Genomic DNA, 20,033 nt, shown 5'->3' on the forward strand with positions numbered 1-20,033 from the left:
TGACAGGACATGGCACCTGAGTGACGTGTGAGTGCAAAATGGTTTTCTCCTTATCGCACCCTCCTGTCTGTCTGTCTGAATCTTTCCCTGTCTCTTGACTCTTTGGCTGCGTGACTGCCCCGTAGGGTTGTGCTTTCTCTCTGCAAGTGACACTGTGTGTGCGCCCTCTGGGGTCTTTGCTCAGACTCCACCGGTCCACACCTGACCCCGTCCCACACCGTGGTTCCCTCTGTGGGTTTGTCCTGCTGGCCCTCGTCCCTGAAAATGTCTTATATGGTGGTCGTCCCTTGCACCTCTCTCTGGCTGGAGCAGAGCGTGGCCACCTGGATGCTGTCACATCTCAATCTCCTGTCAGCAGCTGCCACTTGGAGGGCATCATTCTCTCGCCCATGACCGTCCCTGAAGCTGGGGGGTTTTGGATGGCATCATTCTCGCCCATGACCGTCCCTGAACCTGGGGGTTGGGTGATATGGAGCCGGTTGCCTCGGAGGCCTCCCACCTGTTTAGGTCCTGAGCACTTGTGTTTCCTTCTTCCTTAGAGTCTGTCTCCTGGGAAATGGTACTTACAGAGATTGAAGAGTTTAATACATCTCTCACTTCCTCTCCCTTCTGAGAGGTAGCAGCAGAAGCTGTGGCTGGCAGGGGCTCCCAGAGATGCCTCGGTGAAGGAGGTGGAGGTGGCGCAGAGCCTCAGCCGGTTTGGAAAGCACCGTGACCCGAGCCCGTTCTGCAGCAGCAGTGTCAAATGCTGCCATTCAGACACGCCATTAGTGTGCACGCTGCCACATAGGAATCGGTGACACGAAAGGCACAGCCGTCCCTACCCTCCTGGTGCTTAGAAACGAAGCGCTCTAATGAGCCATAAGAGCTGAAGGCAGAGAGATGGAGGGCAGGCCACATCCGCGCAGGCCGGTGGCGTACCTTGGAGGAGGCTGACCCACTTCTCTTGGAGGGAAGGGGCCTTGTGGGTCAGCTCACTGAAATACCACTGAAATTAGCCACTGCTGCCCGCACGTGTCCCTTTTGTCCTCACCCCTCCCGCATTGCTCTTGGAGCAGCACGGCCTGTCAACACAGCCTCATGGCTACTCTCTGCTTCTCTTTCTCCCTTGGGGCATCCTCAGTTCCTTCACCCAGTGGACTTTTTAGGACCAAAATCCACCCTGATTCCAGCAGTCCTCTTTTTTTTTTTTTTTTTTTTTTTTTACTGTGTTGGGTCTCCGTTTCCGTGTGAGGGCTTTCTCTAGTTGTGGCAAACGGGGGCCACTCTTCATCGCGGTGCGTGGGCCTCTTACTATCGCGGCCTCTCTTGTTGCGAAGCGCAGGCTCAGTAGTTGTGGCTCACAGGCCCAGCTGCTCCGTGGCATGTGGGATCCTCCCAGACCGGGGCTCGAACCCGTGTCCCCTGCATTAGCAGGCAGATTCTCAACCGCTGCGCCACCAGGGAAGCCCCCAGCAGTCCTCTTAAAAGAGATAGGCAAGGACAGCCTGAGCGCGAGCATAGGTGGGCACGTCTCACTCTGAGCCTCCCTTTCTTCCTGGCTTTTTGGCTGCGCTGTGAGTTATTTAGCCAACAATAGATGTTTACGTATATTTTTTTTAGAGCTTGTATTTATTAACAGCCTGCAAAGGGGGAGAGTGGGAGATTTATACTGAAAGCACAGTGAGTTAAAAGGGACAATTAGAGGAGCAGAAAGAGATATCAAGTGGAGAGCTGTAAAGGATATTTTAACGCGCAAAGGTTCTTGAGAAATTTTCCAGGTAGACAGAAGGTAAAAGAAAATTGGCCCATTACAAACTGAGAGTGGGGAATTGGTGACATGGGATGGAATAAAAGCTGATGGGCTAAACTCTTACTTAGGCCAGAGAGCCAGGCTGGGAGGAGGTGAGTCAGAAGGCAACCACAGTTGGGTCAAGAGGCTGAACGGTAGATGTTGGCCAGGACCCCATCAAAAGGTACACTCACCCCTGATGCATGTAAGAAGGTACACAAAGAAAGGCTGGCATCCTCCAGGTCAGTGTTGAGTAGGGCCCTGAGGAGCTGGGTCCCAGAGGTGGGGTCCAGCCAGGGGCTGGTGGAGACAGTCTGGGTGGTGAAAATACAAGGGAGGATTTGCTGGGAGCTGCCGAGACCCTGGGGCTCCCAGCTGGCTCCAGTGAGCCCTCCCAGCAAATCTGTTCTCTCTGACCCCCTGCCCTGCAGCTTGTCCTCCAGGAGGACTTCCTGGCTCCCCTAGCCCCCACAAACTTGCCAACAGGCCTTCTGGAGCCCCCATTTGCCATGGTGGCAGAGCGCTGAGTGATTAGTTAGGTGACAAGTAAGCAGTTGCTAAATGGGGTTCTTGGTTCCCTGGTGATGAACAGCCCCAGCAGGAGAGAAAAAAGGGAGATGCAGTCTGGGGGAGTTCTGATGGTCTGCCAGGGCGGGCACATGTGGAGATGCCCAAGGGGGTGTCTGGGCAGCCCCTTGGAAGCAAGGAGAAGGGTTGTGGGTTGATCCCTTCATGGATGGGAAAGAAGGGAGCGTAGGAGACAAAATGGCTGTGGGATACTGTCCATGCTTGGAAGCAGCAGGTGTCTGGGAATGGGACTCTGGCCCAGGCAGATTTCCAGGGAACGCTCCAACGTGCTGGCACGGGGGAAGGATCTGGCTGAGCAGAAGAGGCAAGTTTCGATGATGAAATCCACTGTTGGGGAACGTTGGCAAGCATGCCACGGGTGGGGGCCACGTGCTCGGAGAGGGACTGGGGGTTCGGGGTAGGGAAGAGGCCCCAAGGTGGGGGGCTCACACCTCCACTTTCGGAGTAGGATCCAAGTCCCCGAGCAGGATTCCTGGGCCTTCCGCTTGCCAGGCTCACCTCCCACACATCCCCAAACAGCATTCCCAGTCCTCAGCTCACAGTTGTTTGCAGATACCCCAAACGTGGTGCCATTGCATGCCTCCAGCCCTCTGCCTGTAATACTCCCCACACTCTTCTCTGGCTGCCTCCTCATCCTCTGAGACCCTTCAGCATGTCACCTCCTCCTGGAAGCCCTCCCTGACTGCCCCCACCCTGGCCAAGTTTCTCATGGTAGCGGGGGGGTGAGCTAACAGAGACACCAATCCCACCCTGGTTTCACCAATCCCATACTTGCTTCACATCTAGGCTCTGAGCTCCTTTCAGGAGAGCCACGTCTTCTCACTTTTAGGTCCCCAGAGCCTGGGCCGATGGCTCGCACATGTAGACCCTTGTTCAACGCTTGTTGAATGAAGGGTAGGGAGCCAGCCGAGCTCTGGGGCCTGGGGAGGAACTTGTGGCGAGAAATGCTGAGACCACTGGTGGTCACCCAGCCCCTCCTGAAGGCCGCTTCCCCAGAGAGGAGGGCTGTGTGGCTGGAGGTGAGAGAGGAAGATGAGGAGATGGCTGCCTCGCGGGGCCTAGGGGAAGTGTTGAGCAAAGATGGCAAAGGGGCCGGCCCCACCACGGAGGGGTGGGGGATGGCCTCAGCCTCTGGGAGGAGGATAGGGCCCCTGAGGCAGGAAACCACACCTCCCTGCCCTGAACCACCTAGGAGGGATGATGGGTGTGGTGAGTTGAAAGGCCTTAGCTTAACTCCCGACCTGTGAACTTGCTCTGGTGTCTCAGACAACGCTGTCATTGTGCCTGTGTAGCGTATGAGCTGCTGAGTGACAAGTGATGTCATCCACAATAGAGCTTTTATTCCCTCGACCTCTTAGAGGAGCAAGCTGCTAGAATACACCTGGCGCCTGGGCCCTTCTGCCTTGCCTCTAATAACAGCTGGCAACCAGAGACTGTGCTGCGCTTGACAGAAGCGCATCATTTATCAAACATTAGCCTTTCTGTACTGACATCTCACTTCCATACTACAGGACTTTCTAAGTCTTTTTTTTTTAATGTAATAAAGTGCTTGGACCGTTGATTTTCCTGCTGAGGGCCGTGCTGCCTAAAGTTGGACATGAAATCAACAACATAACAACATCCTTGGGTTCTAAAGGGACAGCTAGGCCCCGGCACCGGTCTGGGTAAGAGCAGGCAGACCACGGGGGTCAAACGCAGGCCAAAGACAATTTGTTCTGCCGTCACCGGACTCCCTTTAGTGTACGTTTCCAGCCTTGTACTGAGGAGGCTTTGTCCAGGCCTGGAAACAGCCTCTTTCCTCTACCTGGGGAACCCTCTCCTGTCTCCAAAGCCAGAGAGGCGGGTGCAGCCTCCAGACCCCATCCACGTCCACTGCTACATGGGTCAGGCCCCAGCTTCCTGGAATCCCCTCTGGGCCCTAGGAACCGGCAGGTCCCTTCCAGCCGCCCCCAAGCCCCCTTAAGAATCAATAGCTCAGCTGCTGCTGTGAAGCTCTTGGGAACAGGCTGGGAATGATCCAGGGCCAGACCGCTCCGGAGACAGCCACAGAGATGGTGCTGACCCAGTGCAGCCAGCATGTGGGAAGTGAGTCATGTCCTGTGCCGGTGAGGGAAGAACCATGGAACCGAGAATGTGTGTGTGTATGTGTGTGTGTGTGTTCACGCACACACACGTGTCCCAGTGAGTCAGTGCGCCCCTGCTCCAAACAGCTCCTCCCACCAACAAACGTGCTTGTGTCCTCAGAGCTGCACCCAGCCAGGCTCGCCCACCCCATGAAAGCCCAGGATCTGCCACGCCTTCAGGAATTCGGGGTTGGGAAATGAGAAACAGGGTTCTTGTCCAAGAGAATTTTTTTTATTATTATTTTTCTCTCTTAATTGGATTCAGTGTTTCTCACTCCTGACACACATTCTCTCTGGTGGGGAATTTGGGTTTGTGCAAAGCCAAAAAGGATTGTGCCCGCACGGACACCAGCCGGCAGCATGGCTGACTTTGACTTGAGCTCCTCTCCCCTGTCTGAGTTTGCGTGCTCCGTTCCCTGCACGTCCCCACTCCTGACCCCTGAGTCTGGCCACCCCCTGACCTCTGCCCGTCCCCGGGGCAACTTCAGAGGGTCCAGGAGGGACGGGGCCTCCGTAATGCAGAAGTGCCTGAGATGGTTCTTGAAATGCCCTCTTTGTTCCCCTTCTGCTAAGGCCACCTGATGCTTTCCCTCCTGCCGCCCTACACAGGACCCTTGCTGGGATGCCCATCAAAGAGCCTCAAGGAAAAATTCAGCAGCTGAGCCGCGCTGGAGGCCTGGGCTCATGCCCAGAGCATCCCTGGCCCGTCCAGACTGTGGCTGGCAAAACACAGGGCTGACGACACTGCCCAGCCTGTTGGACTAACACTGTGGATACTGCCTCGCCCGCCGGCCTCAGAAACCCAAAGCCCCTTCCTTCCCCTTCTCCTTCCAGCCCATCCCCAGGGCCTAGCCCCCCGATGTCCAACAAGCTGCTTCTGCCTTCTCACCCTGATGCCAACAGCTGCTGTGTTGGGAGTGACTGGGTGCTCCGGGGTGGCAGACGGGCTTGTGCTGCATATAAAAACATGGTGACGCTCCACGTATCTAAGAAGATTGGTCCCCTGAAGTGGTTCTCGCTGCCTCCCCTTCTCCCTGACAACACCTCCCCACCCACTGCCCCTTTGCCCCAGGCCCTGGCAAGCCCAGGTTACATGGGGACTACTGTTGCCAGGTTGGGATTCTAGACAAAAATCCTAGAACTCCTTTCTTGCTAGAAATCACCAATACAATCCTTAGTTCAGCAGATATAGTTTTCCGTACAGTTTATAAACATGATAAGACATACAGTCTGGTAAGGGAGTAGGGCGAGGGCCTGTGCATTTGTGTGTATATATATATATATATACGTAGAGGGGGTGTGTGTGTGTGTGTGTATATATATATATATATATGTGTGTATATATATATATATATATATATATATATATATATAAAGTGGACATAGTTATAAAACTGCACCTCCTGTGAGAACCTCATTGCACACGATGAAGTTCTAAATTTCAGCCTCTGATGATCTTTCCTTTGGTAATTGGTTCTTGGAGCCCAGCAGCTGGGCCTGGGTCTGCCAGGGTTGCCTGAGACATCAGGAATGAGAGGCGTTACCCCCGAGGGAGGGACTGAAGGTGGCACATGGTTAGATTCAGGGCAGGGTGACTAGGTGGCCTCAGGCAAGAGCCAAAATGCCACCCGCTCACGTGCTCCCAGACAGCTGTGGACCCAGCCTCTTTGGTGACCCTTGTCTGTTCTCTGAGTCCTGCTTCCTCCGGAAGTGGCGGGAGCCCTTCAGACCTCTCCAAATGACCAGGATTCCACAGAGCCCAGCTCCCGTGGGGCACTGTCCCATCGTTGCTAATGAAGGATTCGCTCTGCGGCTTTAACTGCCTTGCTGGGTGGATGCTGTCCATAGGTGCTCGGCCGGGGGCTGGCTGGGACAGCTGGGTAGGATGAACGAATCCCCTCCCGCTTGGGGCTGTACACTTTGGGTTTATAATCCACCGGGCAGGGCCCAGACAGCAGTTGAAGCCTCTACCAGCCTTTGCCTGAAACCCAGCAGATCCTCCACTTGTAAAAAAAGAAAAGAAATCCTGTTCCTTGGTGGACACGTGGCAGTGCTGGGTGCTGGTGCCCTGCGTCCTCAGCGAAGAGTGACCACCAGCCCCAGTACCCAGGCCAGGAGCGAGGCCCTCAGGGAACTGCCCAAGGAGGCCTGCTGCACCCCGCTGGGGGCACGGATGGGGGTCCTGCGGGCACACTTGCCCTTCCTCTTGGGCCGTGCCGTGGGCATGATGTCAAAGCTGAACTTGTGCTGGTAGTCAGGGGCATAGTCCTGCAGCTCGTGGGCCTGCTTCCGGGTGCCCGCCTTCGAGACCTGGTTGCGATTCCTGTGGCTGGTGCAGTTCTTGCCCAGCTTCTTGTAGCCCGACCGAGAGCCGGGCAGATGGCCGTGCGGGTGGTCCTTGTCCCTGGCGGGGCCACGGGGTGGGTGGTGTTCCTTGCGGGTGGCCCTGTCAGTGGTGGTGAGCGTGTGCGACTTGATCTGGTGCGGGGACGCCGGCCCCGTGCAGTTCCGGAAGTCCTCGGCCCTCAGCAGCTTCAGGTCCTGGCCATGCAGAGGCTCGGGGGACACGCAAGGGACAGCGGAGCTGGAGCCACGGAACCTTTGCAGCCATTCCCACAGGGAGCGCGCCCGGCAGCCACAGTCCCAGGCGTTGCCATTGAGGCGGAGGAACTCCAGGGCTCCCAGGGGTGCCAGGCAGTCGCCCGGCAGCTCGGAGAGACTGTTGTTGAAGAGGAAGAGGGTGGTCAGCCTGCGGAGGTCGTGGAAAGCCCTGTGATGGACCCACTGCAGCTGGTTCTCGTGCAGCAGCAGCCGGTCCAGGTTCACCAGGCCCCGGAAGGTGTCCTGGCCTAGGCTCCACAGCTTGTTGCCGTGGAGAAACAGGTGGCTGAGGTTGACCAGGTCCACAAAGATGTCATCCTGGAGGTACTCGATGTGGTTGTCCTGCAGGTAGAGGTACTGCAGGCTGTGCAGGCCGCCGAAGATGCCGGCCGGCAGGGCACTGAGCCCACACTTATAGAGGTAGAGGGCGTGGAGCTTCACCAGGCCCTGGAAGGTCTCGGGCGCCAGCGTCCGCAGCTGCCGGTTGTCGCCGAGGTCCAGCTCCTCCAGGTGCACGAAGCCCTGGAAGGTGTTGGGGTCGATGAAGGTGATGTTGTTGGAGTAGATCCACAGGGTGACCATGGAGGGGCTGAAGTGGCCCTGCTGCAGGAGGGTGATGCGGTTGTTCTGCAGGAAGACGCGCTCGCTGTCCTCCGGGATGCCCTCGGGGATGGCGACGAAGTTGTGCGCCTGGCAGCTGACCGTCATGGGCGCGGGGTAGCACACGCAGTCCCGCGGGCAGCCGCCGCCCAGGGGGAGCTCCCCGGCCAGCAGCAGCAGCAGCAGTTCCACACAGCACCCTGGCGGGGAGAGAGAGCACAGCCAGGTCAGGGGCTGCCCGGGGGGTGGGAGACACTCTGGGTGCCGGGCTCGATGGGCACGTGACCCTCCTAGGCCGCTGGGGCTCTGTCCTCGTCTTTGCTGCGCTCAGCGGTCTGGAGTCATAGCCCCCCGAGGTCCTGGCTCTTGATGGCTCCCCACGCCCTGGTGCCCCACCTCTACTGGGGGTTCTATCCCAGCCTGGGCTATGAGATGGGTTGGGGTAGAGGCTCTGATCCCGCGGCACCCGGCATACTTCCTTAGCCCCACCCAGCAAACCCCTAGCCCCGCCCATAGCTTCTGAGCCCCACCCCCTTAGGCTCTGTCAACCCTGGTAGGATTGGGGTCACAACCCACGGACGCAGCAGCTAGCTTCGGGTTCCTGTCCAAGCTCTGCCACTTACTTGCTTTGATCTGCCTGAACAGATAGTGGTGCAAAGTCCTGTTCTAACAAAGTAAATATCTCGTATGGACTCCTGAAGAGTCTTTTTATTTACATTATTCCCAATAACAAAGCATGCATGCGTGACACCGAAGTTTATCTTGAAAGATTTCTCACTTACAGTGCCTTCCATGTCCTCATGTAGGCACTACACCCTGTGCCTCAGTTTCCTCATCTCTAAATAGCAGTAGTTGTCCCTCACAAAGGACGTGTGTGTGTGTGATGGACTGGGGGAGGCACCAGGGCTGATGTTTCTGGGGTCCAAGGAGCAGCCAGAATGAGGCTGCCCCCCACCGGGGTCTGCCTTCCAGCCCCTCCCCTCTCCCTGCCTCGCTGGAGATCCCAGGCTGTGGCTGCCAATCAGGCCCTGCCTAGCGATTGTCCCGAGCATTTCCTCTGTAGCTTCCCTCTAATTGCGCAATAATTAGGCATTTGTTAATGGATCCTTAAAATAATTTAGTTTCGATGTGTCCAGCCCGTGGTTGGATAATAGCCCCGTGCTCATTATCGGAGCAGCCTCATTAGGCACGATCATCACTACCTGCCTTTCTCCAGGGTCGCAGCTGCCCCAGGCAGCCTGGCAGGTGTGCCTGTGTTGGGGGGACAGGCTCCAGGCCGGTAGAGCCCCACCCTGCAGGGCCGGGCAGCCAACTGTCTCTGCCCGGGATGGCGTCCCGATCTTTCCCTTCTAGCTTGGCCAGCCAGGCCTCTGGGGAGAGCCGAGGGCCTGAGACAGTGCGGCTGATTCTTCCTGCTGCCAGCTGTGCCCAGAGCATGTTCAACGAGAGAACCAGCCCTCCTGGCCACTCTCGGGCCAGCCCCGCTCCCAGCCTCAGGCCGGCCGCCACCCCAGCCGTCTGCCTGGGCTCAGGTGGACCTCACCACGACCGCCACTCCCTCTTTCCTCAAAGAAATGGCATCATAAAAAAGTGACAGCTCCCAGCTGTTAGGAGTTACGGGCTCCCAGAGAGTAACAGCTGCTTCCCGTCCCCCTGTAATCACCCGGCTTTGACCGAACGTTGCCAACACATAAAAATCATCGCACATGATTCAGTTTTTGCATAAGTGTGTTTGGTTGCGATTCCAGAGCAGTTATGACCTGGGCAGTGGTGGCGGTGACAGAGCAGCTGTGAGGTCCCTTTCTGGGCTGGGCCACGCTCTGTGTGGCCCCTGCCCTGCTTCAGTCAGTGAAACCATCGGACAGTCTGCAGGCCAGGCCCCGGGCGGGGGCCTCCTCAGCCTCAGTTTCCCCCTGTGTAACAAGAGTCGGAGATGGTCGCTATGTCAGTGCTCCCCACGTGGAGTCTGACCTCCAGTCCGCCACTGCTCTCCTAGGTCTGGCCAGGGGGCCCCGGGCCCGCAGGAGGAGACAGGACAGTGAGGACCCTCTAGGAGCCTGGGCCCCAAACCCCAGCTGACTCTCGGGGAGCCTGCCCACTGCCTCGAGTCTCCAACACCCAGGCTGGGAGGCAGGCCCAGCGCACAGCGGCTGCCCATTCAGAGCCTGCCCCTCCCTGTCCGCTCGCTCAGCTCTGCTCTGCTCCTCAGCCCTGCCCAGGCTGCCCCCAGGGAGGTGTCCCCAGCCTGCCACTCTGAGGGAGCCCAGGGAGCCCCTCCTAGCTCAAGGGTGTTCAGGGTGCTCACTGTGCTGCAGGGGACAGGGCTGGGGCCATTCGTGGGAACCACAGGGCCACAGCAGACCCCACCCCCTGGGGTCCTGCAAAGACAAGGCATTCCCTTCCCTTAAGTCAGGCAGGGAGAGCCGCTCACGTGGCAGGCTCAGCGCTAACACCGCCGACATCTGTGCGGCTTATGGAGTTTACAAAGCGCTTCTGCTCTCACCCCTCTGATCCGCAGAACTACCCTGCCTGGTGGGGGCTGCGGGACTTTTTCTGCCCCCTGACCTGGGGTGGGGCAGACAGCCCATCTGCCTGCTGCTGTGGATGTCTCAGTAAGGCCCCGGGGCCGGGGGGGGGGGGGGGGTCCCCAGAGAGGCGGCGCAGGGAGGGAGGGGCTCCACAAAGAGCCACACCCCTCCCTCAGGCAGGTGCCCCCAGGGGTGCTGGGGCACAGGGGAAAACAGGCGAAGACCATGGTTTGGGTAAAAGCCAAGTGTACAAAAATCTAGGCGTGGGCTTCGCAGCTGGCGTACGAACACACTTTGGCAGGTGGGAGGGGTCAGATATCGGAGCGGGGGCGGGTGGTGTAAAGGTGGCACCCAGGACAGGAGCCGCTGTGCTGTTGTTCCTCTGAGAGGGGCCCAGGAGAAGGCAGGGACCCCAGCCGATGCTTAGAGCTGCTCTCCATCCTCCAGTACCGTCCAGATGCCAGGGGACCTGGGCCAGGGGAACCGCCCTTGCAGGTACCCCTGCCCCCTCCCACTGGGCACTGGGGTGGGTCTCACCTGAGTCTGCTTCTCCACTCTGGAAGCTGGTCCCATCTTCCAGGCCGGCCCTGGACCAGCTCTCCCAGCCAATCCCACCTGCCTCTGGCACCCCTGCCTGAGCCAGCGGGTGCCCTGGCCGTAGATCATCACCCTGCCCGTTTCTTCCCAGGCAGGCTCTGCACTGCATCGCCACGGTTCCTCCTGTGCCCCCCCGTGCCCCCTCTGTGTTGCCCGTGGGAGCCCCGACCTGCTGATTGCTGATTAATGTACTAACAATGACATCGGTGCCTTTGCTGTGCATTTGAAGATTGCAAGTTAGCAGGAATAAAAGTCTCCATGGAGGAGCCTTGCACTTCCTCTCATCAGCCTCCTCGCCCCCTTCTGGGGGGGCAAGGGGTTGCTCTGCCTGATGGGGGCTGAAGAAAGCGAGGCAGGGACTCAAACTCCGGACTTCTCAGGTTCTCCTCCGCCGCCCCCTCCTCCCCCTGCTCCCCCCACTCCTCCAGGGGCATCCACCCGTCTGCTCAGCGGCTCCCAGACCTCCTGGCCTCCCACACATGAGCTCACACACATCTCTGCAGCCTCATTCATTCCCTCCTCCGTTCAACGCTTGCTGCCAGAGTCCTGGGAGTATCCTGGGTGCCGGGGTGGGGAGGGGCCTGGGATGAACTTGGCAGGTCCTCGTGGACTAGCAGATGGGGGTCTCCACACCAGGCAGTCCAGCAGGTGCCAGGCCCGGAGCAGGCATCTAGGCGTGTGCATGGGGAGGGCACCTGCTGCCTCTGCCACCTCCTCCACAGAGTCCTCTTGCTCCCCTGCCAGCACAAAGGATGTGCAGGAAAAGAGAGCAGGTACTGTTTTCATGTCCTCCTTCCTACAAACCCCCAAACCCCTCATCTGCTGAGCAGGGACCTGTGGGGGCCGGGGTGAGTAGCCTGTGCATGGGCGGGCCCCTCACCCAGTCCACTCAGCAGCCCATTCATAAGATAGGGGCTGGACCTGGTGGGATGTGTGGAAAGGGCATTCCAGGCAGAGGGCACAGCATGTGCAAAGGTACTGAGGTGGGGAAGCAGGTGGCAGGCCCTCTCTCAGCCTCTAAGTAACCAGAGCTCCCTAAGATGCTGTAACTACAGCTCGGCTGGGTGAGGGACATCCAGGGCTGGGGAGGCCAGACAGCTCCCTACTGGGACCAGAACTGACAGGGCCCCTGCTCCTGTTCCAGGCCAGATGGCCAGCGTGGCAGGGGTCCTGTAGCTTCCCCGCCCCGGAAGCAGGAAGGGAGCTAACCAAACAGGACCCAGCCCTGAGTACCAGGTTCTTTACGTGGGATCCTCATGACACCCACGGGTGCCGCGCCATTTCACAGAGAAGGACTTGAGTCCCAGAGGGGAGTGGCCGCCCAAGGCCACACAGCTGGTGAGCAGGGCAGGTGGGGCAGCCTCATCTGAGGGCTGGTCAGTCCTCCCCGGCCTCAAGGTCTTGGGCCTCACCCAGACCTGAGTCTGGTGCCTGCCCCTCCCTACGCCTGTGCAGGGACAGCCCGATGGCTTGGCATCCCCAGGAGCCCCCAGGCAGCTCCATGGGGCTCCCTGAGGCGTGGAGACTGGGCAGCCACGTGGTCAGTCCTTCTGCCTCTGCAGCCTGCCCTCCCCCTGCCCTGGGCTCGGCTCCCGGCCCACCTGCTGCCCCAGCCTTGCCAGATGCTCCTCTTTAAGCTCTGCTGGCTGGATAACAGCCTCAGGCCAGGCCAGCTGTGCTCACAGAGCGACTGGCGCCTCAGGCCACTCAGCACTGTCTCTTCGTGCCACACCCAAGCACAGGCCACTTCCCGGAGACAAGGAAGCCAGCCAGGGCACAGCTGGGCTTTCCTCCTCCTCTGGTCCTCTCAGTGCTAGGCATGTCCTGCTCCAGCGCATGTGTGTGCTGTCCCCTCGTGGCCGGAGCACTTCCCAGGATACCTGCAGGGCGCCTCATCATTCAGGTTCCTCCTCATGTCACCTTCTCAGTGAGGCCTTCCCCAGCAGCCTATTTTATTTTATTTTTATTTTGGCCATGCCGCTCGGCTTGTGGGATCTTAGTTCCCTGATCAGGAATTGAACTCGAGTCCTCAGCAGTGGAAGCGCGGAGTCATAACCACTGGACCGCTAGGGAATTCTCCCCAGCAGCCTATTTTATTTATTTTTTTGCAGTACGCAGGCCTCTCACCGCTGTGGCCTCTCCCGTCGCGGAGCACAGGCTCCGGACGTGCAGGCCCAGCGGCCATGGCTCACGGCCCCAGCCGCTCCGCGGCATGTGGGATCTTCCCGGACCGGGGCACGAACCCGTGTCCCCTGCATTGGCAGGCGGACTCTCAACCACTGCGCCAGCAGGGAAGCCCCCAGCAGCCTATTTTAAATGGCTCCTTCCTTGTTTTACTTTTCCCCATAACGTTCATTCTCTCCTAATAAACTCACCTCATTTATTTATTTATCTTGTTTATTTTCTGTCCCCCTCACTGAGTGGGCAGCTCCATGAGGACAATGGTTTTGTCTGATGTGTTCCCTGCTATCCCCCCAGGGCCTAGAACAGTGCCTGGTATACAGTAGGTGCTCAAGAAGAAAACCCTAGGCCCAGAGCCTGGCTCATAGTAGGTGCTCAATAAACATAATGGTTCTTATTAGTACAGAGGCCTCCGGGGTGACAGTAGAGACTCAGCCTTGGCTCTCTCCCAAGGGACCCTTGGCCAGCAGAGAGGTGACAGGTGGTGAGGAGGGCTCTGGGAGGGAAGATACACACCAGGCCTGCCTGGGGCCTGGGGCAGGTGACCAGAGCAGGTTTGCCTGAGACTCGGGGGGGTTCCCAGCACACAGGATTTTTAGTGCTAATATCTGAAAGTCCCAAACAAATGTTAGTCACCCTACCTGGGGACCAGGACTGTGCCCTAGCCCCCCAAAAACCTCTGGCCACAGGATGGGGAGGGAATAAACAGGCAGGCATGAAGCGTGAGTGTTCTCCAGACACCCACAGCTCAGGCCCTGTGCCTGCAGCCCGGGCCCTAGACAGAGCCTGTGTGTGTGTATGTGGATCTGTGCACATCTATTTACGTGTGTTTTATCTATGTGTGTGTACATGGCCATGTGCACGTCTCTGAATACATGCACGTGCATATGTCAGCACACACTTGTGTCTGGAGACCACCAAGGGGGCTGGCCGCCCAATGCTTTCATCTTGAGCATCCCGAGCTCCACCCTGGAGAGGGGTCAGGGCCCTCTTCCGAGGAGAGGCACACCCATCCTTGACATCCCCGTCTTATCTCAGCACCCACTCTGGCTTTGCCTATAGCTCCCCCTCTCCCCCTGCCACGCTGAATTATGTACCCACTCCAAGCCCCTCCTGCCCACCAGGATCAGCCTCAGCTGGGAAGTGGGCGGCCCCTTGTTGGAATAACCTTTCAGCTTTCATCTGCTGCGGCTGGTCCCCCGAGCGGGCCTGGCCAGGAATGCCGTGCTAATTGGGTTGCCGAGCTCTCAGGGGGCCTTGTTGGGGCAAACCTGGGCTCCCCTATCCTTTGCCTACCCGTATCTACCACCTCCTCGCTTCGGGGGTCCCTGCATGGGCAGGGGCGGTGGGGGGACACCAGAGGCCGGTACAGGCAGCTCTGTATCCATGAACTGCCTGGGCCTGGGACCAGCCTCAGTGGGAGCACCTATCAGCTGGACAAGCTCAGGCAGGTCCCTAAAGCTCCGCAGCCTCAGTTTCTTAGCCCGGGAACTGGGAGTCAGAGCATCCGCCTTCTTGGGTGTCGGCAGCACTCAGTGAGGCTGTGCCTTGAACCCGGTACCAGGTTCAGCTGCAGGGGAGGTGCTTCCAAGGCTGATGACTGCGTTACAGCTACTGCATCAGAGGGAGCTGCTGTACCCCCTCCCCCGTGGACCCTGCCTTTCGCCCCACCCACCCTGGTGCTCCCAGACTCCAGAGGCTTGGCAGCGGGACCTGATAGATCAGATACCGAGTCAGAGCTCAAGCTCAAGTTCAACTTCCCTGCCAGGCCGTGGCTGCCCCAGGGCTTAGCAGGTGTGGACGGGGTCTTGACCCCTGTACATGGCCCTCTCTCCCAGTCCATCCCCCCACGCCTGGAGCTGCCAGCTCTCTGCACAAAGCCCAGGGCACGTGAGCTCTACCTTCACCTCGTGAAGCTCCCCTGGGGCTCATAATATGTGTCCACTGTTACTCAAATTTTCTTCTCAGTTTGGGGGCCCCAGAACCCGGGCTGTGGCAGCCCAGACTCCCAAGGCTGAGGGTGAGGGCCTCTGAGAGCCAGACCTTCCCGGAGCTTTTGAGAAGGTTCTGGGCTCTGCCTCCTCCCTGTGGAACCAACTGTCCCTCCCCTCAAAGCCCAGAAACCTGTGGGCCCACCTGCAACCAGACAGGCCCACTGACACCCAAGTGGTATCTACGTTGTAATCAGTGGGGCTGGGAACCTCTGTGGGGTTGGGGCAGTCCTCAGGGGCAAGTGTCTATTGAGATGCCTGCTTAGGGAGTCCCTGAGGGGGGTGTGAGGGAGAGGGAGTGGTGGGCAGTGCTCTACCAATCCCTGAAGGCTCTGGCATTGGGTGACACAAAACAGAAGACGGGACCCACACTTTGAGAAGCAGGTGAGGCACTCTTCACCAGGAGCCCTTGTTCCGAATCCCCGGAACAGCTGCCCCTTCCATGCTGTCTGTGAAAGGGCTTCAGAGCTCACATCCAGGGTATCGATCATCCCCGTTCTGAATCTGTCCCCTAGTTCTTTCATTCATGTGAGAAACAGCTCCGTGCTTGGTGCTACAACAGTAAGGGACACGGCTCCTTCCCTCATGGAGCCTACGTTCTAGGCGGAGACGAGTTAAACAACCACACAAGCCCAAATTGACACAGGGTTGTGGGCACTGGGGACCCAGGAGGGGGTTAAGAGTGAGATGAACGGAGGGCCTCTCTGAGCAGTGACACTTGAGTTGAAACCTAAAGATTAAGAAGGAGCTGAGGAACAGCTTTGCAGGCAGTGGGAACAGCAGGTGCAAAGGCCCTGGGGCAGGACTGACTGGGTGTGGATGAGGGAGAGGGGCATGAGATGTGGTCAGAAAGGCAGGAGGCTGGCCTTGCAGGGCTTTAAAAGCCTCAATCAAGAGGCTGGATCTGGGAATTCCCTGGCAGTCCAGTGGTTAGGGCTCCGCACTTCCACTGCAGGCGTGGGTTCGATCCCTGGTTGGGGAACTAAGATCCCGCATGCCATGTGGCACGGCCAAACAACACGAAAAAGAGTCTGGATCTGATTCTGTGTCTGGCAGGAAGCCAATGAAGAGCCTGAAGTAGGAGCAACCTGATCGGATTTGGGTGCACTGCTTTTGGAGCATGGATTTGTGGGAGCAAGAAGGGAGGCCTATGGCTGTCATCCATGAGAGATGTGGGTGGTCCAGAAGGGGGAGGGGCCGTGGAGACAGAGAGCAGTGGACAGATTGAGAAACATGTGGGATGTAGAAATGACAGGACATACGGATGGACCAGTGCGAGGGAGACGGGGTGGGTACATCGGATAAGGGTACAGTAAGATGGGAGGAGCCTGGGGAAACAGGTGTAGGGGCCAACAAGAGCTCCGCTTAGGATGTACAAAGTCCTAAGCCTTTATAGAGATGATTAGTTGGAAGCTGGATGTTCAAAACTGGAGCCCCGAGGTGAGAAGAACACTTGGCATAGGGATGGCATTTAAATCTGTGGGAATAGATGAGGTCACCTCTGAGAGTCAAGAAAGAAGATAGAGGCGGGACTTCCCTGGGGGTCCAGTGGTTAAGACTCCACACTTCCGATGCAGGGGGCCCAGGTTCAACCCCTGGTAGAGGAAGTTCCGTGTGACACGCGGCGCGGCCAAAAAAAAGAGAGAGAGAGAGAGAGAGAGAGAGAGAAGATAGAGGATTGAGGCCTCTGGCAACACAGTGACTGTGAAGGCACGTAAAGGAGAAGGAACGGGCGACGAGGTCAGAGGAAAGCCGGGAAGCGTGGCGGGACCGAAGCCAAGAGCGTTTCCAGAGGAAGGAGGAATCAGCTGTGATGAGAGTGGCTGAGAGTTTACGTGAGGATTGAGGAGTGTCCAGTTGATTTGGCAACATGGAGGGAATCGGTGACGCTGGAAAGTTCACTTCTGGTAGAAAGGTGGGGGCAGAAGGCTTGCTGGAGTGGGATGAAGAGTCAGTGGGAGGCGAGGAGGGGAGATAGCACCGTATCAGTCAGGACAGGCTAGGGCACGCTGATGGGACAAGGGACCCAGCGTCTCCACGGCTCACAACAACAAAGAGTGGGTTCTCGCTAAGGCGGGGCAGCTGAGGCTCTGGTCGGGGACCCAGATGGAGAGCTCAGTCTCCACCCAGAACACTGCCGGTCTCGTGGCAGAGGGGACAGAGGACGTGGCCAGTGACTGGCTCTCGAGGCTTTCGTTTCCAGCGATGCACATCACTTGGGCTCATGCTTCGCTGGTCAAAGTCACTCACAGGGCCCAGCCTGTCATCAGTGGGATAGGAAACAACACTCCCAGGGGACTCAGGGAACAACATCTGTGAGCACCCAGAGGCCACTCACTGGGGGAAGCTTGGCTGTAAAGGGAGCAGAGAGACTGGGCAGGACCTGGAGGGGCGTGGGGTCCAGGGAGGTTGTTTGTTTTTTAAGATGGAAGAAACTAGAATCTGTTTGCATGTTCCTGGGGATGATCCAGGAGGAAAGAGAGAGAAAAACTGATGCATTAGGAGTGAGAGGGACAAAGAGACAAAGACCCAGAGCTCCAAGGGAACACCTGCCGCGCTGTAACAGGACGGAAGACGGTATGTGCAGAGCAGACGATGAGTTAGCCTCCGAGGGCTTCTCTTCTCTCCGGGAGGTAAGTGGGGGCATCAGCTGAGAGCGAAGGTAGGGAAGAGGGTGGGAGTTTGAGGAGGAAGAAGACAGAATGAAACAGGCTCTCTGTGTGGTAGGAAATCAAGCCACCCCAGTGACAGGAGAGGTCTGTGGAGACAACGACAGAAAAGTGTCTGCACACCCACTGCCCCAGCCCCTGCCCAAGTTCTCCTTGCCTCTAGCTGGACAGTTGGGGCTGTCTGGCCCCTCCAATGAAGCCTGCTCACGTCACTCCCCTGCTGACAGTACATTAGCTCAGTAAATATTTACTCCACCCCTTTCCCTCTGGCCAGGCACCATGTCAGGAGGGCTCTGGGGACAAAAGACCCAGTTCCTGGCCTCCGTGAGCTGACAGTCTCCCCAGATACCTTCAGGATAGTATGTTGTGGACATCTGTCACTCCTTCCGGTCACCCAGCCACTAAACCCCCTTCCTGTACTTGGGAGATCTCCCAGTTTCTGTAAATAAGGCCTTCCCTCCTTGTGGAAGCTGAAAAGGTCCATCTCTCACTTTCCCAGCCTCCCTTGCAGCTCCGGCAGGGCCCAGAGCCTGGGCTCTGCCCCCTCGACACAGCTACCCTAGACTTCTGAGCTAGGACTTAGTGAGGCAGATAAGCAGGGGCCCAAGCAGGATCCACGCTTGCCGGGATGGCAGCAGCGGCAGAGCCAGCGGGGGCAGGGGCTGTGGCGGGAACATTGGAGGTGCCCGCCGGAGGTGTCTTCGCTTCAGTTGGGGCATTGTTCCTGCCTGTGGAGTCCCCAGCCCTCTGGGAGATTCTGTGAATGACCCGGTGTCTTTTAAATAAATTTGCCTTTTATTTAAATTAGTCAAGGCAGGTGTCTGTTGCTTGCAAATAAGAATTCTCACAAATGTGAAGTCCCTCCAGCTGAGCGTGGCTCCCAAGCCCATCCATGGTCTGGCCCTGCTCCCCTGATTCCCACTCTCCCCGACTCACGCCCCTCTCCCTGCCGTCTTGTGGCAGCAGCAGCCTAAGTTCCCTGGGGGTGGGGTGGGGGGCCACCCCTCCCTCATTGCGGGTGATTTAGGAGGCTGGGCAATCAACCCTGACTCAGCCACTTAGGCTCTCCCTCAGGAATTTGAACCTGGCCGTGAAGCAGAGTGATTCGACTGCTTCACCCTGGAGGGGCTGTCCTGAGGACACTGCCCCAGGAGTTCTTTCCACTAAGACCCCCAGGGCCACCTTGGTCCCTGCCCTCCCCAGAGCTGGGCTGTTCAGCTTCTCCTTTGGGTCCCATTTTCTTTCCGCAGAGGTCCATCCGACACCCTTCTTCTTGGCTATCAGGATCCGAATCGTCTTCAGCTCTCAGGCAGCCACCCGCTCTAGAGGAGCCAGGCTTCTCCGAGCCCAGGAAGTGGGACTTTATTCCTCTTCTCCACTGTCAGTGATTGGTTTAGACAGGAGCATGTGACTCCATTCTGACCAATAAGACACAAAGAGAATCTGCCGAGAGACTTCTGGGAAAATTTGTCCTCCTCTTCCAAAGAAACACAAGGAAGGGATGTTCTCTTTTCCTGCCTCTGAGTGTGGTTGGGTGAGGATGAAATGCATGGTGCTAAGGCACCACCTTTCAACCTTAAGGGGACCAGCCTAAAGATCAAAGCCAGCTCGGCAAAGACTACGGAGCACCAAGATGGAGAGAACCTGGGTCCATCATGACCTTGTGGAACCAGTGAGTCCACCAATCCTGGGATCTGCAAACTTCTTGGTATATGACATATTAAATCCTCTTCTTGTGGGGCTTTCAATTACTTACAGCCAAAGTGTCCTAACTAACATACCTTCCAATGAGTTCCTCTTCTGCTTTAGTCAGCCAGACCAACTTCTATTTTCCCACTCCCCAGGGAGCAGAAATACATTGGCCAGACCCTACCTTCTGGGTTAGACCGTCCACCCTCCTCAGTGCTTTCCCTCTCACTGCACTCCCCACTCAAAGTCACCTGGCTTCACCACCAGAGGTGTGGAACTACTGGGGTGTCCAATCAGTGCCTGGTGCATGGAGCTTATCTGTGCATAACTGGTGAGTGAGTGAATGAATGATTTAGCTGATGTAATTCTAGCCAAAAGCAAGGAAACCAGGTGCTTTAGTCAGCTGAGATGGCTTATAGTGGGTAAACATATACAATAGATAATATACAATAAGTTGTAGCAGCTGGAGGACCCCAGGGTAGGGACCTCATGCAGAGGATAACTGAGTTTACCAGGCCTTTCAGGTCTCACCTCACAAACCTTGCTCCCTTGACCCGTTTGCAGAATCTGTCTTGATTGGCTACTTAAGACACTCGGCAGGGAAAGCTTCCAATGGATCTGTGGTGTTCTGTGTGTTAAACTGAGCAGCAGACGCAGAGATGTTAACGTTCACATTTGCTATACCTTATATATGC

General features: G+C 57.5%; 1 protein-coding gene across 1 annotated transcript; it reads right to left on the reverse strand.

Moving 5' to 3' along the window:
• Nucleotides 1-6,558: 6,558 nt before the first annotated feature.
• RTN4RL1 (reticulon 4 receptor like 1) lies at nt 6,559-12,723 on the reverse strand (the record flags this gene model as incomplete). The annotated part of the gene is given in 4 exon segments (XM_082860749.1): nt 6,559-7,883; nt 8,886-8,946; nt 8,948-9,053; nt 12,689-12,723. Coding segments are annotated over 4 exon segments (1,527 nt in total).
• Between the last annotated feature and the right edge of the window lie 7,310 nt (nt 12,724-20,033).

Source organism: Leucopleurus acutus (genome assembly GCF_964270905.1).
Source record: "Leucopleurus acutus genome assembly, chromosome: 19".
Taxonomy (NCBI): Eukaryota; Metazoa; Chordata; class Mammalia; order Artiodactyla; family Delphinidae; genus Leucopleurus; species Leucopleurus acutus.